At 44.2% G+C, this 24,099-nt stretch overlaps 5 protein-coding genes across 9 annotated transcripts; 2 read left to right on the top strand and 3 right to left on the bottom strand.

Moving 5' to 3' along the window:
* The first annotated feature begins 904 nt into the window (after positions 1 to 904).
* On the top strand, positions 905 to 6,084 carry LOC4813654 (prostaglandin D2 receptor). The gene is made up of 5 exons (XM_001353415.3): positions 905 to 1,590; positions 3,681 to 3,897; positions 3,955 to 4,147; positions 4,208 to 4,572; positions 4,632 to 6,084. The coding sequence occupies exons 1-5, from the start codon at positions 1,358 to 1,360 to the stop codon at positions 4,902 to 4,904; spliced, it is 1,281 nt and encodes a 426-aa protein (XP_001353451.1). The 5' UTR covers positions 905 to 1,357; the 3' UTR covers positions 4,905 to 6,084.
* A 531-nt stretch (positions 6,085 to 6,615) lies between these two features.
* Positions 6,616 to 15,345, bottom strand: Pep (Protein on ecdysone puffs). Of its 4 annotated transcripts, XM_002134858.3 has the most exons (5): positions 15,156 to 15,342; positions 14,202 to 14,300; positions 13,697 to 14,102; positions 10,665 to 10,900; positions 6,616 to 8,709 (listed from the first exon to the last, which is right to left on the bottom strand). In XM_002134858.3, the coding sequence occupies exons 2-5, from the start codon at positions 14,207 to 14,209 to the stop codon at positions 7,143 to 7,145; spliced, it is 2,217 nt and encodes a 738-aa protein (XP_002134894.2). In that variant the 5' UTR covers positions 14,210 to 14,300; positions 15,156 to 15,342; the 3' UTR covers positions 6,616 to 7,142. The 4 variants fall into 4 exon arrangements, with proteins under 4 accessions (XP_002134894.2, XP_015042862.2, XP_015042861.1 ...); XM_015187376.2 differs by lacking the exon at positions 14,202 to 14,300; XM_015187374.2 differs by lacking the exon at positions 10,665 to 10,900 and having other exon boundaries at positions 8,577 to 8,709; positions 15,156 to 15,345.
* A 920-nt stretch (positions 15,346 to 16,265) lies between these two features.
* On the bottom strand, positions 16,266 to 22,374 carry Ndfip (Nedd4 family interacting protein). Its single transcript, XM_001353414.4, has 2 exons — positions 22,179 to 22,374; positions 16,266 to 18,024 (listed from the first exon to the last, which is right to left on the bottom strand). Exon 2 carries the CDS (start codon positions 18,020 to 18,022, stop codon positions 17,237 to 17,239), a length of 786 nt encoding a protein of 261 aa, XP_001353450.1. The 5' UTR covers positions 18,023 to 18,024; positions 22,179 to 22,374; the 3' UTR covers positions 16,266 to 17,236.
* Krn (Keren) lies at positions 18,196 to 22,310 on the bottom strand. Of its 2 annotated transcripts, none has more exons than XM_015187373.2 (2): positions 22,179 to 22,310; positions 18,196 to 19,532 (listed from the first exon to the last, which is right to left on the bottom strand). In XM_015187373.2, exon 2 carries the CDS (start codon positions 19,296 to 19,298, stop codon positions 18,603 to 18,605), a length of 696 nt encoding a protein of 231 aa, XP_015042859.1. In that variant the 5' UTR covers positions 19,299 to 19,532; positions 22,179 to 22,310; the 3' UTR covers positions 18,196 to 18,602. The 2 variants fall into 2 exon arrangements, with proteins under 2 accessions (XP_015042859.1, XP_015042858.1); XM_015187372.2 differs by having other exon boundaries at positions 18,196 to 19,535; positions 22,179 to 22,307.
* A 502-nt stretch (positions 22,375 to 22,876) lies between the features above and the next one.
* Positions 22,877 to 23,689, top strand: LOC4813719 (selenoprotein F). Its single transcript, XM_001353412.3, has 3 exons — positions 22,877 to 23,021; positions 23,076 to 23,194; positions 23,249 to 23,689. Exons 1-3 carry the CDS (start codon positions 22,983 to 22,985, stop codon positions 23,625 to 23,627), a joined length of 537 nt encoding a protein of 178 aa, XP_001353448.1. The 5' UTR covers positions 22,877 to 22,982; the 3' UTR covers positions 23,628 to 23,689.
* Positions 23,690 to 24,099: the final 410 nt, after the last annotated feature.

Below are 24,099 nucleotides of genomic sequence, written 5' to 3'. Positions count from 1 at the left end.
ACACGAGAAATTACAAAACCGAAAAAATCTTAATTGTTAATTTTAGTGGCCCGCCGAGCGGACGGCAACCCGAAACACCTTCAAGCAGACAGCAAATTGAATGCTCTTTCATTTTAGAGCTGAGATCTGGAATACGTTTTTTGAAAGTTTCATCCTATTTCTGGAACCTTTAAAAATAAAAAAAGATCTAGGTACATGTGCATTAATTATAATAAATGGTACCAGCAGCTATTCGAAATGATATTCCAAACCGATTTTGCATTATCCTTTCCTATAAAATATGTAGAAGGAACTTTTCTTAAAGAAATCTCCCAGAGATTCTTTTAATCGTTATATAAATAAATTCTTTTCTATGACATCGTACATACGGAATTTCCGATATTCCTCATCGCCGATATGTACATCATCCAAGTACCAGCGATTCAAGTGATTCAGATTCGAATAGGTGGAATGGGAACGATAAGGTTCGGTTTTCTAAACGGTTTGTAGACGATGAGAGTGCCAGTATGACGCTTGGGAATGTTGTAGGGTATACGCGTAAAGCAATAAAATTTTACTTGCTATTTTGACCGTACACACACGTAAATAGACGTTGGCACGAGCTGTGCATTTTCGATGGGGTGGCTCGCTCTGTCAGTGGGGTGCATGAGGGGTGGACCACCTAGAGCGCCAGCCCGAACAACACCAAGCACGAGCCACACAGCCCGGCCCGGCCCGGCCCGATCCGATCCGATCCAGAGCCGAGTGTTTGCCAACTGTTGAGCGGTCACAGCCGCAGCAGCATAGCATTAAGGAACCTTCTCCAGCACCCACCCACCCATATAGCAATCTACCCATCCAGCAATACAGCTTTCAGCAGAGCCTACAACAGCAGCCGGCAGCACTGGCACTGGCACTAGCAGAGGCAGAAGCAGAGCCGAGTGCTTTGCGGGACAGTCATTCTAATTCGACGCCTTGCTGACTGCAGACGCACTCGGAACCACGGAATCGAAGTGGGAATCGGAATAATATTGAATAGTATTTGAATTTGGGATCGAAACGGGCTGCGGATCGGACGGCTAGACAGACGCATTTGGCCAAGTGTCGCGCGGTGCCAGGCCACACTCCAATCTCTAATGAAGCAGTGTTTTAGCTAAATTTTTTTAATTTAGTTCCAATTTGGCTATCGAAACGAGTTTCCAGCTGTGCTTGCCCCCTCTCCGGAGTGTGTATTTTTTTGTGTGTGCGTGTGTTGTGGCAGGCTCATTTGTGAAAAACTTAATTTGCGGCTCTGTGGCAAGACACATTTTCACCTGAATTGCAATCAAGTGCAATTATCAAACGAACAGCGAACAAAACAAACATTGAGATAACCGCCATGTCTGCGGAAACATCAAACACCACTCCGCTGCTGGACCTGCTGATCGGCAGCACCAGCAGCACCATCAGCCCCACCGCTGCACCGCCAGCAAGGGCTCTCTATGCGAATCGGAACCGTTTGATCTTCAGCCTCATAATCATGGGTCTGGGGGTGTTCGGAAATTCTCTGGCTCTCGTTATTTTGGCGCGCAAAAAGCACAACAAGAACAGCAAATACACTCTCATGTTGCGGTAAGTGCATTTTTACACTGCTCAGGAAAATGGGTGTAAGCAAATAAATCAAAAAAGCAGGAAGTTTTCTTAGTTGACACACGGGCTTTCAAAATGCCTTTGGGCGTCAGTGAAAATTATCCAGAAATTATTACCCTTATGCCCCTATTTAAATTCTCTTAAGTGACTTTCGATGGTATATATCTTTATTTAATGTGGCACTTTTTTTCTCAGTGTATGCAGTAAATCTATTAGCTTTATGTTTGCCACTGTTTGCGGCCAGTTCATGGCTGTGGTGTGAGTTTATTCAACCCGTGCTCTGCTCTTGGGGCTCCAACCACTAGTAGCCTATGCGGGCCCCGATTTACATATTCCGAATTGTTTTGCTGGATTTTCCATTAGGTTTTTCGCTCTGCTCGGATCAACTGCGTATCTTATCACTGACGGGATGGAATTTGGCCATTTGTTTCTGTGGATTTCCTTGTTGTCCCGTCCCTCACTAGACGGAGTCTGTTTTGAGTGGGCTTATCTGGGCTGGTGATGGGGGGAACATGCGCCTTGTTCATTCAGTTTCAAATTCAGCTCACTTTTACAACAAAGTTCCTTGAAATTTATTCCAATTTATAGCTCATTTATCAGCATAAGCGACCACCCAACCAGATTCACTGAACACGCTTTCGTTTCCTCTTGGTTTTTTTTTGCGCTGATACAGCAGTGCGTATGCGTAATATGCGTAAACTGCTTGCGACAGCAATAAAACAAATTCCACTCCAGAGGAAACCCCTGCACTTGAGGACTCCTTACGGTAGAGCCCTTTGATCTTTAATTTGATTGATGGAACGCGCCCAGTGATTGACACTTGAGCCTTGTCGACAAATCAGACCCAATCCAAATGACATCAGCAAGAAAACGCCGAGGGTGGGGATGGGGATGGGTATGGGGAATGGGAACGGTATTCCCCCCCTGGAATACATCGTTCACATTACATCACATAAACAAATAATGATTTTGCTCATTGCAGTTCCGCTAAAAACATTTCGCATTTCTCATTTGGAAATTGGAAATTTCGAACATTTTCAACTTACGCCCTCTAATGAACAGTTCCGTTCAGCCGCTCCCACTGAAACTTTTACAGCACATAAATCTCTATTTTTGATCGTTTTATTGGTACATTTATATATATAGTATATGTACCAGTACATACTGTATCTATATACGACTTTACTCTCAGATAGGAGGAGGCATGCCTATGCCTAACAATTAGCCGAACCTTTGGCTATTTACAGTCCCCCCCCCTAGAATATTTATTCTATTTTATGGGGAATGCACTATTTATTATTAACTCTGCGACAGAGACAGATGATTTTTCCATGTCACAGCTCAAAATAAACAAAGAAATTCAAACTTTTGTTAGCTTTTATAATCTTAAAATAAAGTATACGGAAAGAGGGATTATCTGAGCGAAGAAGATACGAAATTGATCAAAAATACAACTAGTATGAATGTTTTCTTTGGAATATAAATGCAAACTTAGGTATCAATGAAGTTAAGAAATGTGCCTGAGAAGTGTGGAGAAGATAGTTAAGTTTCATAAGACTGAATCATTTAGGTCCCTCCATACAGATCTGAAACTGTCTAGTCTTTATCAACTGATATACTGATAGGTGTATGGGTTTCAATTACTTCCTTCCTGTCATTGCGATAAAATATACTGTGTGTACTTTTATTGGGTAAAAGAAAGACAATTATTTCATTTATTTATATTTGAGGCAATAAAATCTCCAACGCGATCTAAACACACGCTACTCTTTTAAGTGGCACTTTTTGCAAATTCAAATTTCCTCTATAAAGATCATTAATCGTAATTTATGGTTATTTAATGCAAAATAAATTGTCCGATTATGCTTTTCTCTTTGGTGGGCATCCATTGATCCTGGTTTGAGAGTCTCGTCACGTCTGCTGCACCCAAAAATGGTTTGTGTTTTGCTGTACACCTGCCATATGGGGCATAGCTTGAAAGGTTTCCGTCTTATCAGAGTGGTAATTGATTGGAAATAAAACAGGTCTTCGACTAGCTGCAATCTTATCCCCAAAATCTCTCACTATTCCAGCTGCCTGGCCACCAACAATCTAGTGGCTCTGCTGGGAATGCTGACCACCTCGCTTCTGAAGTACAACATGCACAAGGAGGGGGTTCAATCCGACATGCGGCTGGACTGTGTGGGGCATGTGGTGTGGCGCTTCTTTGGCCTCAGTTCCGGATGCATTGCAGCCGTAATGGCCGCTGAACGTTGGATGGCCCTGGCCCGACCCTTTATCTACCACAAGGTGCGATAGGGTCTCTTTTTGTAGACCCATCATATCTCAATAAATTCTCTCCCATAGCACATCACCTATGAGCTGATCCGGAAGAGCATCAATAGCATTGTGATTGCGGCCTTGATCATCACGTTCCTGCCCCTTGTGGGCTTCGGAGCCTACATCGACGAGTCGAATCCAGACAGAATGAAATGCATACGATACCGTGATGCCGAGGGCTTCTGGAACAAGGCATATGCTGTGGTATTCATGGTCTTTGGTAATGTAACATCGTAATCCCCTTCGGTTAAAGACCTGCTAATTGAATATCCTCCCTCAGGCACGCTTCTGTGCATCGTGATCGTGACCTGTAACCTGTTCGTGGCCCACACCCTGCTCTGTGTGATCGGTAAGAGTCGCACGGCCAAGCGGCACATGCACTACGATCTGGTGCGGGACAAGGCCAGTATGCAGAGTATCGACCCGGAGAGCAGCAGTGGCACCACCCTCTACCAGACGCAGTACAGCACTGGAAGCGGAACCGGCAGCAACCACAGTGCGCCCCACAGGCAATCGTCCCGACAGTTCCAGCACAGTGTCAGCGTAACGATGGCGGGCACAGAATCCTCGCCGGTGGAGATCAAGTTTGCCAAGCTGATGGCCTTTCTGAGCATCTCGTTTGTCATCTGCTGGATGCCCCAGATGGTGGGTGGCTCTCTCTGTTTAGTCCACCTTTCAGGAAATAAACCATTTCCCCTCCATAGATTGCCATACCCTTGGCCATTGCCCCGGACCGAGTTGACAAGAAAAACGTGTTCTTTCTCATTGCGGATGTCCTCACGGCCCTGCACTTCACATCGGATCCGTACATCTATGTGCTGAGTCGCTCCAAGTCCATCAACTGGTCCCTGCTGAGCTGCGTCAAGCGCTGGCGCGGCGGCTGGCGCCAGGGCGGACTACGTCGCTCCCAGAGCGATCAGAGCCGGATGCGCACCACCATGACGGAGGCGAATACTCTCGACTGTAACTTCAACTAAGTCTCGAACTCCAGCATTATTTCTGCACCCAAGTACTTAACTGTAAAGCTATGTCCTGTGTGTTTTTTTTATATTCATTTATTTTTCTCTATGATATACTGTACAATTACTAGTAAAATTATAGTGGGGTAACGGACAGGGGTACTGTTGGGACAAGGGGCCCCGCGCACTGCGGTACTGCAGTCTGCTTCCTCCGCGTTCTGTCCAGGGACCTGAGCGTTCGCATCACTCTAGAGGCAAACTCCACGGCCGCCAGAGTCTCGGTGCTGACCCTAGACCCTGTGTCTGTCGCTCGTGGTCAAACCTATTGCAGTCGAAGAGGACGTGTCGCGCGTCCTCCTCCATACCGAAGCGTTTGAGGCAGCTGCAGAAGCAGCCAAGTCCCAGCATGCTATGCATGAAATGAGGCTGTGGTTGCCCTTGGTTGCCCCACCGGGTCTGCCATTTGTCAATGTTGCTCCTGCTGGCGGTGTCCTTTAACTCGGCTTTAGTACGTACCTCAGCTACCTTGTCCTGCATGGCGTCTTCAATCTCCTTCCTCTCCCGTATCAGCTCCCTGAGCGGCGAAGAGCATTTCCGACGTCACGACACTCGTCAACAGCTTCCTCGTTGACTGCTGCGGTCCTGTGGTATTCAGAAGCATCCTGGATAGCGCTCCTGCAGGACAGCCACGTGTCGATTAGGACTCCTAGATACTTGATAAACCTCTGCGATTGGACCGCCGTCGTTCTTTGGGCCACCAGCTCCAGCTCCGCGACGGTTAGCCATGCCTCTACGGCTCGGACGGACACGGCGGCGAGTTCCTTCGTTACTGTCACAATCGCGACGTCGTCGGCGAAACCTACCAAGCTAAAGTTGGCTGGCATCGGGATCCTTAGGACCCCATCGTACATGGCGTTCCAGAGCAGAGGTCCCAAAACGGAGAGCCACCAGTGTTCGATCCCAGTCTGTTCTGTGTGGGTATGTGCGTGTGCGTACTTACGCCATACTCGGCGTGCCCCATACCGCTATGTGTACAACCCCTTCGAAACGGGCCTCTCGAAGGATCCCATACCCGTCTTCTAGTCTTGTAAGCTGTAAATAATATACCTTTCCTTTTACGAGTATTACCATATCAAGGCTTTCTCTCTGTGCTTAGATCATCACATAATCTCAGAATATAAAACCGATTTGAACAATACACACAGTATATGTATCTGCATTTTCCTAATAAAGTGTCTATTGTATAATTCTTAGAAACTTCAGAATGGACACTAGTTTACAGAAGAGCTGCATGAATATTTTTGAGCAAGAACCATACGCATCAGCAAGATTCGAGTCTGGCAGCGATGGCTTCGTCACGCACACTGTATGTATATTCTTTTTGCGTTCTCAGTCACGAGAGCGATCACCCAGCTACTTTATGCTCTTGAGTTGTAGGCTGAATAAATCTCGAGCACTTTGGCTATACCTTCTACATATATGGTAGAAGAGCTTTTTTACTGTGTGGAAAGACTCGTACCTATACATTTTTCTACCTATTCCGCTGGGAACCGCTGAATCAAGAGCATGAATCAGCAGCTGAATCAACGCTTTATAAATCTCTTATAATTGTATACCCATCTAGCCATTTCCTGTCGTATCCAGTAGATCCTGGAACCGTAAGGCATAATGCTATGGAGATTCCATCCAGATTCCGTTTTCCCATATCCAAGCAAAATCAAATCAAGAGTTTACTTTAAAACTACGTTTGTTTTCTTTTTGTTTATTTTAAAATTTTTATGATTACATATTTTGAATGGTTTGTTGGATTGTTTGTTATGCATTGTAGAGGGTCAGGGACGGGACGCTCGGTCGGGGGACTTGAGCTTCAGTTAATGCGAGAATCAATATCAATCAATCAAGTTGTCTGTGTTCTTTCCCCGACAGAAGTTCGTCTTCAATTACAATGTCTTCAATTGTTTCATCTCCGTGGATGATTGGAAAAGTATTCCCTCATTTTGAATTTCTTATGCATTCATTCTTTGTTCTTCATTCTCTCATTTTTCTTTGTGCAAAATGCCATGAAAATGTCAAAAGTGTATGTGTGTGTGTGTGTAGGAGGAAGTGAGCGATGACGGGGTTGATCGTTCCATGCGATGGAGTGTTTGCTGCTTCCTTCCGGTTACTTGTATATAGATAAAGATTATGTTAAATTATGTTTAACTCTCCTTGATCTGATCCGATCCTCATTTACCGATCAGTCATCATATCCTCTGCCTAGTACCGGTTGTAGCGGCCCCGAGCGCGCTGACGCTGCGGCGTTGCCTTGGGCCCGGCGGCGGCCCTGGCGGGAGTGGCCTTCTTGGCCGGCGATGGGGATGCGTCTGGGGTGCCTGCTGGTGCAGGTGAAGCAGACGCAGCAGCAGCAGCGACGGCGGCGGCGGCGGCCGGAGCAGCAGCCTTGACCGGAGTCTTGGCAGGCTCTGGTTTGGCGGCAGGCGTGGCCGGTGCTGGGGTTGGAGCTGCCGGCTCTGGTTCTGGCTCGACTTCCTGATCTTCATTGGCCTCCTCTTCGTCCTGGGCCTCCATCTCCTCCTCGCCGTTGTCCTCGCCTTGGCCATCCTCGCCCTCGGCACCCTCTTCATCACCTTCACCCTCGCCCTCACCGCCTTCGGGGTTGGCCTCGACCATCTCGAAGTCCTCATCATCGCCAGTGGCCTCTGATGGGTCGTACAGCTCGCCTTCGCCACCCTCGGTGGTCTCTCCCTCGGCAGCGGTGCCCTCGGCGGCGGGGGCCTCAGCCTCCTCGATCTTGCGCTTCTTACGCTCAGTCTCCTCCAGGGCGGCGGCAGCGCGCTTCTGGGCGATCTTGGTGTCGCTGGACTTCTCGTTGATGAACTTGAGGAAGTTGCGGTGATGGGTGGCCGTGCGAGAGTGGATCTCGGCGGTCACCTCAGTGTCGAAGAATTTGCTGCATACAGAGCATTCGAAGCACTCCAGCTTCGAGATGAGGCCGGCGCCGACGGCACGCTGCCAGTTGTATTTGGGCAGGCGGAGGTCCACCTCGCTGGGGATCTCGTCGCCGTCTAGGAAGTCTACGATGCAGTCCTCGGGGTCGACGGGCAAAGCGACCTCCTCCTCCTCCTCGCCCTCGTTGAGCTCCTCACCCTCCTTGGTATCGTCGGCGGCTTCCTCGCCCTCCTTGGTCTCCTCACCCTCGGCCTCCTCGCCTTCGGCTGTCTCACCTTCGGCACCAGCCTCCTTCTTGATCTCGGTCTCACCCTCCTTCTTCACGGGCTTCTTCTTGCGCTTCTGGGGCAGACGCAGATCGCGCGTCTCCTCCTCCTCGGTGCTGATCGGCAAAGTCTGACGCTTGCGCTCGCCCACCTTGGTGTTGCTCTCGGCGGCCTTCTTCAGATGCTCGGCGGAGAGCAGATGGGTGTCGAAATCGATGCGAGTGGCGAACTCCTTGTTGCACTCGATGCACTTGGGGTGCAGGAACTTCTTCAGCTGCAGATGTCCCTCCGACTTGCGATGGGTCGAGATGTGGCCGTGGAAGTTCAGATCGCACATGGTGCAGTAGTCCAGCTGGCGCTGCTTGCTCTTGCCCATGCGCTTCAGGCGATCGAACTCAATCGACTTGAGCTGCTCGGCGATCTTGGCCTCCTGTCGGATCATGTTCGCCTTCAGGCGATAGCTCTCCTCAATGCCCTCGCGCATCATCAGATGGGTGCGTCCCTTGATGTGATTCTCGAACGAGTTGGCGTCCCACATGTGCTTCTTGCACAGATGACAGTAGAACATGTCATTAGGCACGCTGGCATACGGCGAGTCCTTGGTGGGGCTACACATATGGAGACGGATCATTAGATAAAGAAAAGAAAGAAACTTCATTAGTATGAGCTCTGGAACAGTAATGTGGGGGATGGACGTTGAGGTCTGGTCTGGCTCTAGGGAACAGAATACAATATCCACGGAGCTGGGAGAGACAGAGAGAGAGCTCTTCGCGCTGCAATTATACTTATGATACGTAGGAGCACAGCACAGGCGGCAACAACAGATGGCTTACACATTTATATATTTTTGCATCAAATACATAGATCAACATCAATTTCTGGTGCTTTCATTTGATGAGGCGTTATGAGAGTGAACTTTGATGGAACATCGCAGAGAAATATGACCCAAAAGTTGAGATCTATTTCAAGTCCTAAGTTTATAATCCAAATCAGCGGTTGGCAGACTTTTTCGGGAGTAGGTGAGACTCTAGTCGAGCATCAATTTGCCTTGTCATGCAGACGACATGTATTTTGTTTTTTAATTTCGTGGGACCGAGCCTCGGTCTCAGTCGAACAGCCATGTGCCTCGTTTATTTTTTATTCGCGGACAAATTCTTTGAAACTTTTCGCTTGTGCGTTTAGCTGTCGTGGGCGAGCAGTTGGGAGCATCATCAGATCATTGTAAATTTCTTGTATGTTCGATTTTCTTCAACTTTCGAAGCATATTTCTCTCTTCACGAATATTAATTACTAAAATTATTTAAGCTCAGACATAAAAAGTATGATTTTCTACACATATAGAGACGCCACGAAGTCAAACAGGTTCATACATATTTATCTACTTAACTCAATGAAGATATGTTCTTTAAAATAAAATAAATGGGCATTTTAGGTGGTTTTCCCTTGGGCTCAAAGAAATTAAAAACTACTACCAGACTAGCATTGGGCTGGCGTTCGTTCTTTAAAAACATTTAAGATTAAGTAGATGAAGTGTTATATGAGAAGGTTATCTCATGCGATTTATCCGAGATACTAGAAATGGATTGGGGTGATGCGAGTCTTGATCTTCATGATGACTCTCAGTGAAAGAATAGTTTGCGTTGCTTGTGGTGCTATGACATTAGGCTTTGCTGCGAAGCATGAGAGACGGAATGCAAAACAAGTGTTCGCTAATCTTCAGTGGAAGAACTGATGGAATATTTGTGACAAAATCAGTCACCCAGCCAGCCAGTTGGCAAAATTGGATCTAAAAAGTATTACAATTTGTAATCTCTGCCGCAACTGACGCCATACATGTATGTATCTCTCTCGCTCTCACTGTGTCGTAGTCTTAAAGAATTCCTTTCCGTATTCCATGATTCGATATTATCATATTAATATCTACGATCGATCGATTTTCAATCTCTTTGACTTCGTGGCGATTCCAAAAATGAGTTTCAAACTGTACATGAACACACACAGTGATTTAGCCCGACCTTTAGGTTTGTCTTTCGTAAAAATAATACTACGCAAAAAAATACATTATATAGATATTGATATATGTAGAGATGTATATGTAGGTTATGTATATGTATATATATATAGTATAAATATATTATAGATTGTTACGCATTCCCCTGACCCCCCCGAGAGCACACACATACACACACACATTGAATCGCTTGCACTAATAAGAAAGATAGATAGAGAGAGAGAGAGAGAGCATCAACAAAAGGGAAAAAAGGAGGGCTCCCTTCTGAACAACAATTTCTAGATCTATGTATATATATAGAGATATATATATAAATATATATATATTATTGAGATGTACGTATGAGTGGGAACGCAATTTTTGAAGATTGAAAATTCGAATTCCTAAGTACTTATCTATTTAAATAACACTCATATTTGTATTTGATTCTCTTTTGGTGAAAGAAATAATTCCTTCGATTTTGGTGGGTTTAAAAAAATGTTTCTGTTGGTAGATTTTTGTTTTTGTTTTTTTGGTTTTTTGTTGGAAAAGTTTGTTTGTAGTTAGTCTTACCTCTCGATTTTCTTTTCGCCAGGAGTAGGTTCCTTCTTTTTATTTTGGTTGGCATTTTTGGCCAAAAGTTTCTTGGCACGATCAAAAGCATTTTGCTTGCGAATACCGCCGCCGCCCTGCTTTTGCGGGGGCTTGGGACCACCACTGCCACCACCAGTGGCGCCACGATTCTGGAAGCCTCCCTGGCCACGACGATTATTGAGACGATTGCCTGCACCGCCGCCGCGACTGACCATCTTTATATTTGGTATATAGTGTGTGTATCATTTTATCATCATTATCATCATAATAATAAAGGATTTCAACATTTTACAATACAACATCATTTCATTCAACAAATTGCACAGGGCACATGAGAATATCGGTTGGTTTTCGATTTTCGATTTTCGGTTTTCCGTTTTTGATTTTAAACAAAAGAAAGCGGCACAAAAGTTCATTTCAACATCGGTTTTTGAGTATCGAGAGAGAGAGAGTGAGTGAGTGAGAGATATTTGAGACAACAAATATGGCATTTTTACAATGGCCATTTACAATATTTTTGTACGAAATTAAGATTTTTTGACGGGGGGAAAAATTGTTACACAGATGTATTTTATAAGTAAATACATAGATATATAGTTTATATATATGTAGTATATAAATTTGCACATATAGCACATTATATTTATCAGTTTTTTGGTGGCATGGTCAGATCGGCGGGGCAAGAGCGGTCAATCAGTCGACGGGGATATGATACGCGACATATATATGATATATATATTTGTGCAGTTGAAGTCGTTGGCGTGTGGCAGCCGAGTGTGGCGTGGCATTTTTTGGTTTTGTTTTTTTCGTTTTGTTTTTGTTTTTGGATAAAAATGGAAATCGGATTTGTGATATCATTTGGTTCGGAACATTTGTCATGTTTCGGTCAGAGGCAGGAACGTTGAAGAAGAATTGGCGACGAATTTGCATTAGACATTTATAGATATTATGATATTAAGTATTATAATTATTGTATTTTTATATGCATTTTGTTTTTGCATTATTCGTTTTCGTATTTCCCGTTGCACCATCAAGCAGTGTACCAGTACCAGATCGGATCGGTTTGTTTCGGTTTTCAGAGCAGAGCAGATTAGAAGAGGGTTTGATTTTCACACAATATCAATCAATCAATCAATCAATCGAGCAATCAATCAGTCGCATTGGAAGCATCATCGACAGCATCGTTGGGTGGATGGATTTCACATATTTTGTGTGTGTGTGGCATAGTATTGTGTGCGTACGCGCGTGCGTGCATGCGTGCGTGCGTGCGTGCGTGCATGTGCATGTGTTGCATTTCGATTATTTTCAGGGTTGCGCCCGAGAGTTAGGAAATCGAATTCGTTGATTGGTATTTCATTCGGTTTGGTATTTTTTTTTGTTGCATGTTTGTTGATTGAGAAGAAGATGGCGGCATCAACAACAAGCAACACGCAACAACAACAACAACAACGATAAATGCAACAGCAACAGCAACGTCAACGACAACGACAACAGCAACAGCAGCCGCAGTAGCAGCAACAGCAACAGCAATAATTATTTTTTGTATAATATGCCGGAGAGCAGCGACAACAATATGAAGAATGCGCATTCGAAATGCACGATGGACGATGCGGGTTTCGACATTCGATATTCGATTTGTTTTGGAAAAGCATCGAATTTTGTTTGGCATATTGTTTGGTTTTTGTTTTTGTTCGGTTTTGGAAGAGAGAATAAAAAACATAGAATTGTTAAATTAGAAAAGCGCTGTGAAAATTAGTTTTAGAGTCCAGCCAGCCAGGAACTGGCATTAGATCTGGGTTTTTTTGTTGGTTGGTTGAATATTTGGATAAATTCAATTTATAATTATGGTAAAAAGGTAATTAAATGCCTAAGTACATCTAGTAAGAGATCAATTACTTATCGTTCCATCTGGATTCATCGTCATACTCTTTTCTTCTTCGTTAAATGGGAGCAAGTGTTGGCGGTACATGGTTTTATAGGTACATTTTTCGGTTCGTTATATATATGCGTCCACATATATACATATATTTCTTTCTATTGATTTTATTATCAGTTTTCTTACCTCGATTTGTGCAGTTTTGCTCTACGGATAACTAAAAACAAAAGTTGCATTTTAAATGGAATAAATGCTTTTTATATTGAAAGCCTTCTGCTAAAATCATCCTCCTCCTCCTCCTTCATCATCATTCTGTCCCTATCCCTTTCCCTACCATAAACTGCACAAATCCATATTTATTTTGCTAACGACTCTTAGGTTGTTTAACAAAAAAAAAAGTGTGGCTAATATTGGATAGGTTTTCCTTGAATTGTTTTTTGTTTTTGTTGGTTTTAGTAAACTACAAACTACAATTTGATATTTGGTTTTTGTGGTTCGGTTTATCTTTTAAAAAGGAAAGCAATAACTACGTTTAGCAATTAATCAAACTAATCGATGTTAAAACAGATAAACAAAATATAATTGCGGTTCGTTCTGCGGTGGAGATTGGGTAGGTGGTTAAGGCCCATCGTCGGTGGATCCAAAACAGATATATCGCCAGCTATTAAGCTGAGAAACTAATAAATATACATCTCTTAATCATTCAGAAACTTGTTTTAAGATCGTTTTTGATGAAAACTGCAAGTGCAGTGTGTTTCAGAATTACAAAAAAACAAGTAAGCTAAGATACAGTATCCCAGCGTTTTTTTAGATCATTCGATAGAGATTTCAACTAGGAATTCCTCCAACACGATCTTGGAACTGGAAAGCGCTTTGAAGTATAAATTTTATGAAGATGGCATCAATTCTCGATCTGAAAATGTATCTCTTCTAAAAGACATTTAAAGCTCCACATTTGGCTTATAAGCAATCGGAAGGACTACCATCATTACGTCTCCTCAGCTCCACCACAGAACCTTAGATTCGTTTGGCACACGAATATCAGTAAAAATAATAATCATTAAGATATACAATTTATACATTTTGTTCGTATTCTGTGATCCAAGAACGGATCGAATGGAGTGATTGTACATACCGGGCCGCCACGCTGATTACGATTTCCCATGCCACCGCCGCCGCGCGGCAAGTCCAGCAGCGAGGGTGGGTTCTGGTTCCTGAACAGATTGTTCAGCAGATTGTTGGCCAAATTGATGGCCTGGGCGTTCATCTGTCCGCCGCCCTGGCGCATATTGTTGCCAAACTGTCCACCGCCGGGGTTCTGCGACTCCCAGGGTGACATGTTCATGCCGCCCATTCGGTTGGCACCCATGGGTCCGCCATAGTTGTTGCCACCACCACCGCCGCCGCCGCCGCCACCAAAGTTGCGGTTACGGTTCTGGTTTCCACGGAATGCCATATTGATGTTGGCCTTGAGATTGTTGGCGCTGCTCGAGTTTGCTGAACGATGGTGCTGCTGTTGCTGGTTTCCGTTGACTTTAACGCTGCAAGAGTTCAAGAGAGGATTAGCTGGAGATTATCCTGGAGCTGCACAGCACAAGCAAGCAGATGGATTGGCGTGGAATTGGGGGGGTGAATCATACCTGACCATAATTCTGATGAGCTACTATTGGGTTAAGTGGTGGGGATTTTTTGGGATGTGTGTGTTTGGGTTTTTAAGCGAGCAAATTACATAAAACAGGCTGAAAATAAAGCGTAACAAACATAAACACAAAGCAATCTTCAATGCTGCAAGCGGGGAAAATGATTTTTTGTTTTTGTTAGTGTTTTCTTCTACTTTGCGTTAGTGTGGCAACCCTAATAGCAATTACAGCCAAACCAAGCGTGCGTATACACACACACAAGTGCACAGCACAGCAACTGCCGGAGAGGGGGACACTTGGTTTGGACCCCTCCAAAGGGGGAATAGGAATGACTTTTAGCGGTAACGTGATAGAATTACATTAAAACCGGCTCACAGGTAGCCCTCTCCACTTAATGGTAATTAATACGGCCAATAAAAAGAGCCTCAAATTCTGAGCGTCCACAGTGCGGAGAGCGGAAGGCAAGATGGCGGCCGGTCAGAGAGATGACGCTGCATAAATGTGCGTGTGCATGTGTGTGCGTGTATGTGCAAATGATTGAGTCAGAAAGCCGGCCGGGGCCACCATGCGGGCCAGAAAGAGATAAAAAACACAATGAAAATTGCAGAAAAAGGCAGCCGTTTTAGTTAAAATATAATTTAAATTGAATTTTCTGATAGTTTGATGGGAACTCAAGGCTCTTGTTAACTGTACCTAATACACCCCCATTTACCCACACCCGTTCACATGCAATTAACGAAAAAAACAAGGAAAATAAAACATTACTTTATCAGCAAATGAAAAAAAATATCAATAATTACTATTTTCAGCGGCCCCAGACAAGCTGGCGCACAAAGGAAAAACAAAACGAAAAAAAAAAATTGCCAACAGATACACACACAAAGAATTTTTCATAGCCACCAACCACCACATAAACGCACAAATTGCGAGATATTTTTCACGTTTTGTACTTACGACTTGCAACGGCGATAATTTAGTTGCTAGTTATTGCACTATAATTACTAATTACACCGCTTGCTGCCAAGCTATATCTCTGTTGAAGATGGCGGACTGCTGTGAAAAATATTACTCAAATTTTTCGCAGGAACGAACTCGCACGGAGCAAAAAAAGAAATCGAATGCAGTATTGCAGGATTTTTCGATAACATATACCATCTGACCCTCAGAAAAAACCAAAATATACTGTCTCATTTTAAAAATATACCGTTAATATACTGACGAATTCTAGTTCTATTGTACATATTCTTCGTTTTTGATATTCCGTCGAATATTAACAGCTATATAGAACATTTAGCCATGCCCACATAATTTTATACGATTAGTGAATTTATTTTCTAATTGACTGGATTAATTTAAAAACGTACCTTTATTGCTTTTTGCGTATAAAGAGGTTTTAGCGAGAAAGGTACAAAAAAATAGGTTAAAAACAGGGACTAAATTGTTCTTGCATTAATTGGAGATTAATTGGGATGACATATATATAAAAAAATCAAAAATAATTATTATGCAATCAGAATCAAAAATTATACTATAAAAAACATAATAATTATTCAATAAAATTCAAGAATAATAATTATACAATAAAAATCAAAAATAATAATTATTCAACTTAGCCCCCTCTATTCAAACAGTTCAACGTAAAAAATATTACTGATTGTAAATTCATCTTGTAAATCGACGCCATCTTTCCTCTGAACTTAAAAAAAAAAACATGATACATATCTTTCTTCATGATTCAGCATTTTCATGGTGGGTATTAAAATACCCATTGGTCGACAATGGGCTAATCGTTCTCTGTCCATAATCGGAATTCATATTCCTCGATTTTGACATTTATGTTACTAAACACATAATTTTATCTGACAGATGAATCAATTTTTTCCAAGAATACCATAAGCTGTCAGTCTCTGAAAGGGAAATGCAAAACCATCGACAGTACTGCACACTTGATTGCGTCTTGTTTGCTGGACACTTGCAAGGTGTGTTAGTAAAACGATGTAACAAGTGCTCGGAAAAAAAAGAACCGGCTGTCAGTTCATTTCAAATATAAAAGAAACCGCTGAATTTGAATGACTTCATTCGACTTTTATTGAATTTGCATAAAACTGACGCATCTCCTGTGTGGGGGACAATAGACGATGCGCCCTTTACAATGCACATGCATTGTATAATTTACATACAAAGGGATTAAACGTATTAATTGTAAACGTTATAATAGGCAATAATCGTACATACATATACTAGCAATAGTTGTTTTGTTTTGTGTGTTTAGCATTCCGTATTACTGCTGGCTTTTGTGTAGTTAATTAATTAAGTACCACAGCGTAAAGTAGGCTCAACAAAAAAAAATATGGGTGGCATATCTTTTCTCCTTTTCTCTTACATTTCTTTCCTTCTATTCATTTTTTTTTGTTTTTGGTGTTTGTTTTGTGTCTTTGTTTGTTTGTGGTGCAAGTGTTGGACCGGGGCCGCCACTAGCTGGCCTAAGGGATTAGGGGCCCGGGTGCCCGGGGGGTAGTGGGATTGGTGGTGGTCTAAGCTACGCGTAATACAGGTGAGAGATATCCATAACACATTCACATACATTTACATTTAGATTCAATTGGTTGCCTGCAGGGTGGCGTGGCTCCTCCACCCCCCACACTGCTCAACCCACACATTTAGTTAACGTTTCTTTTTTTTGTAATGCTAAATCTATGGGGGGATGGGATCCGTGGACTAAGTTGCGCTATTTAACACAGTAACTAGAGAAAACACTAACCCCGAATAAGTTCGCATCGATATTGGTTTTTGCTGTTGTTGTATGTGTGTGTGTGTGTGTGTGTGTGTGTGTTATGCGCTGACGGACTGCTCGATTTAGGATTTGTTGGGAATTGGGATGAGGCTGCTCGGAAGGATGATTAGGGTCATACGCAACGTCTGTCACTCCTGGGACGCCGATTCCAAACTACTTGCTCTCTCTCGCTATCGCTCTCTTCGTACATCTAACGTATTTACATGGCATCCGCCACAGGCGACGTCGCCTGACCCCGCACCTAGTAGAAGAATAGCAACCGTTCCTGGGCCGAGGCCGATAGGAGGCGCCACGACCGCTTGATGCTCACATACTGGATGAGGGCGCGTATGCTGATCAGGAAGCCAAAGGCACAGATCAACCACCAAAGCCAGGAATTCTCGTGGGAGGCCAGGTCCGTCGAGTGCTTTACGATCAAGGTCCATTTGGCCAGCGACAGGCCGAAGCCAGAGAGGGCGCCGTACCGGGCGGCGATTGTGTGACAGAAACAGGTGAGCATCAGGAAGCCGATCCAATTGAACAGAAAGGCCACAATGAAGGCCGTGATGAACATGATGTCCGTGCCCAGCAAATTATCGGTGGTCGAGAGACTGTTCTCCGGATCACTGGCATCGATGGCGATGAACGTCAGCGCCGGCTGGGCGGCACGCACTGCAGCCGCACCGTCGCGCAGCGGATTGGGCGGCAGCAGTGGGTTCGGCGGTGGCGGCAACTGTTGGTTCGAGGGCAGCGTCAGAAAGGCGGGCGGCAGCTCTCCATTTAGCGACTTCTCCATCTGCACCTCCTCGTAGGTGGGCAGCTTTCCGTGCATATCCTGCGGCAACTGTCCTCCCACCAACTCGCCGCCCTGCATCGGCCCTCCCATCTCGTGCCCGCTGACATGCGTGGTCAGCGACAGTGAGGGCATCTGAGCCTGCAGCGTGCCCTGTGGCCCTCCCACATTGGCCTCGTATGGCGGTGGTGCACTGAAATCGGCCTTGGGTGGTCCCAGCTGATCATCGTCGGAATTTTGGTTGTTGTGCGGCATGACTGGAAGATGCAACAGAGATATGGATGGGGGGATTAGTAAGGTGATTCAATTAGTGGTAGCTGCATGCCTCTTCTCTCACATCCATCCACCCCCTCGACTCTCCCAATTATAATTTACTTAAAATTCAAATATAACGCATTTTTTGTGGTTAAAAGTTTAGCTCGTTCTCGTTCTCTTTAGTGTTTGTTGCTCTCGCTTTTATTAATGTTAATAGTTAATAGTTTACGCGGGCAGGCGTGGCGGGCGTTCAATCAAGTTAAATTAATAATAAATAAATGGTCGGCTAGCTGCCAAAATTGCATTGCATTATCTCTAAACTCCCTCGGAGAGCTATCGGCTCTCGTTCAGTAATACTTCTTCTATAATTTTAGAGGCACATCAGTGGGCGCTTAATACTAGGATGTACATATGTATATTATATTATATAGTCGTTATCGAATCGTTATCAAAAAATAGGTTAAAAGAACAAACAAAAAAACAGACGGGATGGTTAAACATGTTAGACATTTAATAAAACACTTGTTCGATCATTCGATCATTAGTTTCGTTTCCGTTTCAGTTTCAGTTAAAGATCGCATTAATTGCAGTGCCTGGGGCGGTGATTGGAGGCCAGGGCCTGGTAGTGGGCCTCCTCCAGCGAGAGGATCCGACAGGGTGCGAACGGACGTCGGGCTGAGCGCATTGGCTTTCGGCTATCGACCTCATCCATGCCATCGTTCTGACAGCCACCTCCACCCACCACATCGCCCACATCGGTGCCGCTGTCGTTTAGCTTCTGCTTCTGCTGCTTCTCGTGGCGCATGTAGAGGATCACGCAGCACATGGCCATGAAGAGCAGCGCCAGGGTGGCGCCACTCACGATGCTGGCCTTCTCCAGCATCACGCGGTTGCGCGTGGGCAGATAGGAGCCGTCGATCTCCTTGTACTCGCACCGCGGCCCCATGAATCCCAGGGCGCACTCGCAGTTGTACAGGATATCGTTGTGGATCTCCACGGTGAAGCAGGTGGCATCGTTCAGACAGTACCAGGCCGCATATGTGGGCGGGCACTTGAAGGTGGGGAAGGTGATGTTCGGACGCGGCGTTGTTATGGCCACATTATCTGGAGGCAGTGTTGGCACGGGCCCGGCTCCATCTCCGGCTCCAGGTCCCTCTGTGGTCGGCGGCGCCTCCGGACGGGGTTTGGGCATGGGACGCGATGAGCAGGCGGCACAAAGCGTCAAGCAGCTGGCGCTGATTAGAGCATAGGCAAGCAGCAAGACAGGGGCTCTCATCTTTACGGGGAATTCGGAAACGGATTCGCTCTTAAATCTAACGCATTTCTGGTTTACTTGGCTGGAATGTGTGTGTGTGTTTTGGCCACAGTCTTGAGTGTAAGTGTGTGTGTGTGTTTGCGTGTGTGAGGTGTGTCTGTCTGGAGAGTTCTTTTGTGACTGGACGGACTGGATTGGATGACTTTTGGCTGATTGGCTGTCTGGGCGGCAGGCTTGTGTTTTGTTTTGTTGGTGCTGCTGCAAAACAAAAACGAAGTGCAATTAAAATCAACTCAAAATTGTTTTACTTTTGTGTGTTTGTTCGGTACGGTTCGTTTTTGTTTTTGTTTTATTCTTGGAGCAGAGGAGGAGGGTTTGACTCGTATTATTATTGCCTGCCTATACCGCCAGCCGCCCCTGTTTCTGTCTCTCTCTTTTTCACTACCTAATTGAAGGCAAGAACAAGAAAATCGATTTTCATAAATTTTGTATCAAAATGTCATCGTTTATTTACCTGACGGCGAATCGCGAACGCGCTGAACTCAAGCTGCAGTTGTTTACACATTTTTTATTTATTCATTTAATAATACATTTCTCTTGTCACTCTCTTTGTCACGCACTTGACATATAAATGCACTTGAAACACTTAAATATATACATATACATATGTGCATATATAGTACCACGGATAACACGCCCGCCGTTAGATCTTATCTTTCAAAACAAACAATTTCACAACGATGATCTACTGATTTCTTGCTCATCGATTACACCATTACTATCGATGCTTACGAGGTGGACGGCACATAGCTGGACACAAACGCAAAAGGGTATTCCCCCAATTGATTTTGATATAATTTGCTACCGTGAGTGCCTGGTTATATGTATATTTTTTTTTCTTTAAGGTATGAACAAGAAAACAATAAAATTCCTTCTGCTTGGATACAAATACATATATGGTCTTTTAAAAAAGTAGAATCAATTGAAAAGCACTTTGCCGGGTACCACCGCCGTTAACCCAAATGCCTCCATGAGGAACTCAACAGAATGCAATCTAAATTGATCGAAATTGAGTGCTCAAATATATTTATGATAGTTTTAAGTGCAGCTAATGTCCACCACATCGTACGTCGTATATGTATTGGTGATGTGATATTGGTATACCTGCTTTCCAAAAGTAAAGTCCTTGAACTTAACCGTTAGGACTGTCTGGAACTGGGAGAACACCGAGACACACTCACTCCCAATGATACATCACACTCTTGCTTCTATAAATACCAAAAAAATACACACACAGGAAAGTAGACAGCTAAAATGGAAACGAGGACTGACAGGCACAAGAGCGAGAGAGGGCAGGAGAGGATGGCAATGGGATGATGTGCCTGCTGCCGGCTGACAGAGGCATAAGATACAAATGCAATCAAGTTGACCTTTCGGTCAATTGAAATGGAAAGAAACCAGAATCGAGGGTAGAGAGAGCACACACACACACACACAGCCCTGAAGGGGAGCAGGAGTGACGGGACCCAAAAATAGTTGAAGTCAATCAAGAAATTGCGTGAGCCGGAGCAATCGTAGGGTGAGGTGGTTAGTAGAGGAGAGATTGAGGTTGGGCCCAATTTGTGCCATGCAAATGGGCGCTTGTGTGTGACTGTGGGCGATATATGTATGTACATATGTATGTATGAACCGGACATATAGTCGTAATAAACCCTGTAACAATGAGCTAATAGACTCGATGACGAGCCCCATGGGGCCTCCACCTGGGGTCACTTATCAAAGTCTCCGGCGAGAGGCGGAAGGTGAAAACAAAACGAATGCCGATTAGTACAACAAAATCAACAAGCTTTGAACGGTATTGATAAAGTGCGCGAATGGCTTCCACAAGTGTGGATTTCATATGTGTGGATGCTAGGGTAATTACAGTTACCTGTGGATGAGTCAGATGTATTTGAAATATGGCAAAATTGCACGACAGCAAGATTGTGCGTGTGTGTGAGGGAGGGAGTGAGGGAGTGAGGGAGGCAGTACCACGTACTTGAGCCATCACTCTCTAGAGGGAGAAAGCAAATAAAATACCTGGCACGACAAAGGCGTGGAAAAATTAGCAAGAAAAATAATATAACGCAGTTTACGATTTCAGTCTCTGGGCCTGGTTTTGGATTTCTGCTTTGTGGACGCCTGTTGATAAGAAATTTGAGCGCGTGGACAGCTGCTGTCTGGAAGGCGACTGGAAGGGGTTGACACATGCAGCAGGTGTAGAAAGAGAGAGAGAGAGAGAGGGAGAGGGAGAGGGGCAGCTGCCATGGCCAAACCAGTTAAACGGGACCAGTGCACAAAAGAGAGATGAGAAAGATGCAAGCGGAAGCTGTCTGAATGGAAGGAAGGTCCCCTCCACTCAAGGGGCAGCTTGAATGAACAGCTAAAGCACAGCTACAATTGCATTACTGCATGTGTGTGTGTGTAAGAAAAAAAGAATGAGTATAAGAGAGGGGATGGCGGCACTGCAAGTCAGAACAAGTTTCCAAGCCTCTTTTTTTGCTTTTGTACAAGGGCAAACGAATTAATTTACTTGAGTAAATATGAATTAAATAAACAGATGGACACACACACCATGCAAGCCTTATCACAGTGTGAAGTTTTTTTAGCACCTAGTGGCGAAATCCCGTGGGATTATTAATTAGAAATGTTAATTTTCCAAACAAACACGCACATATAGACACACACAAACACTTCTGCTTCTGCTCTCCTGGAGCCTGACGCTCTCTAACCTTTTTCATTTTCTCTTTCTATTTCTGGGCGCACTTTTACCACTTCGATGCTCTGATCTTATTTCTAAATTAATTTTAAATCGAATTTCTTGCAGTTTGCCTTTTTCTGTGCCATGTTCTATTTATTCACCTTTTTTCCTCCTCTATGCGTTGGTTGCTGCGATTCGTTTCTCTTTTGCGCAGCGCTCAGCTCTCGCTCTCGCACGCTCCAATTTATTGATTTGGCCACAAAATTTGTTGTCTGCCAAACACACACAGAATACTGTTTGTTTTTTGACTCCGATCACAGATTGGATCCTTCGTGTATCTTGATTATTGCATTTTCCAATGCAGTTTAAACTAAATTTGAACTCGAAGCAAAAACAAATGCACCCCCAGGCCAACAAATACGACAGTGTGACCACTGACTTATCGATCAAATATATGCGGTCTGACACTCAGAAATATACCGTAAATATACTGAGGAATTATTTAAGTTCCATCATACATATTCCTCGTTTTTGATATTCCGTTGAATATTACTAGTTGGATAGATCCATCATCCATAACCACATAATTTTATCAGTTGAGCAATATCTAAGTTGAGCAATAGGAACGATTTTTCTCTTGTTTTATTACGTCTTATTTGTTTGACCTTTTTCGCTAAAACCTTTTTGTAGGCAAAATCCAATAAAAGCAAGTATTTCAAACAAGCCAGTCAAGTAGAAAATACGTTCATTAATATGGTAAATTTATGTGGGCAGGGCTGAGAGATCTAGATAGTTAGTAATATTCCACGGAATATCAAAAATGAGGAATATGTATAATATAACTTGAATAATTCGTCAGTATATTTACGGTATATTTTGAAAATGAGATGGTGTATTTTGGTATATTTGTAAGTCCACGGTCACACTGGTGGACATAGTAAATTTAATTAGAATTATCCTAAATTATGCAGAAACTTGTACTTTTTACACTCGTAGCTATTACTGTGAGTATAAAGTGTGCCACCACCTGCAAGAGATAACATTCTACCCTATTTCAGTGCCAGCAAACCCATGCCGAATTCACGGCCGCCGACTGTCGGGAGCTGGGCTTCATTAAGGCCCAGTTAATGTGCTCCAGTTGCGACAAACTGGATGACTTTGGCCTGGAGACCCTCAAGTGAGTGGTAGTAGTCCATGTGGTATTACTCTTATAACATCCTCCATTCCACAGGACCCCGTGCAAGCAGTGCTGCACTCTGGACCAGCAGCCGGCGGCACAGCGCACCTATGCCAAGGCCATTCTGGAGGTGTGCACCTGCAAGTTCCGTGCCTATCCCCAGATACAGGCATTCATCCAGAGCGGACGACCCGCCAAGTTCCCCAATCTCCAGATCAAGTATGTCCGTGGGCTGGATCCCGTGGTGAAGCTGCTCGATGCCGCTGGCAAGGTTCAGGAGACACTGTCCATAACCAAGTGGAACACGGACACCGTGGAGGAGTTCTTTGAGACGCATCTGGCCAAGGATGGCAAGGGCAAGAGCTCCTACAGTGTAGTCGAGGAGGCAGTCGACGACGACGACGATGATTATCTGCTTACGAATAAAGTTTGAAATCTTGATTCCAATAAAATACATTCCACAGTTTTAGAGTGACTGAGGATGGTACAAGAGAAGAGAGCGGAGCTTTGGGTGAGAAAAAGCTTTCACTGCATTGCGAAAATTCTCAAATTCTTGATTCATAAAAATAAATTAATACATTTTATTTGGTATCTTTCCATCGATTGAATTGGAGCGAGTAGTGGATTGGGACCCGCCTGTACAATAATCACAATGTCTGGCCATTGTTTTCGACATTCTTATCACGGCGACATCACGGTACTGCGGTACGGTGGTACGGCGGTACTTTACCTTTACCCCCCCATCAGGCAATCAGCCATGACGTCGAATTCGACTCACATGGCCAGGGCCCGGCTCCTCGACTTAACCAATATTTGATCAGCCTGTTTAAATAATTGTGGTAAATGAAAATGTAAATAGTTCTTAGGTATTTCAGCCCGCCAAAACCGTGGCTGATTTCTATTTC

This window comes from Drosophila pseudoobscura, chromosome X, assembly GCF_009870125.1.
Source record: "Drosophila pseudoobscura strain MV-25-SWS-2005 chromosome X, UCI_Dpse_MV25, whole genome shotgun sequence".
Lineage (NCBI taxonomy): Eukaryota > Metazoa > Arthropoda > Insecta > Diptera > Drosophilidae > Drosophila > Drosophila pseudoobscura.
Note: the sequence above shows the minus strand (reverse complement) of the source record. Positions and strands in the feature narration are given on the sequence as shown.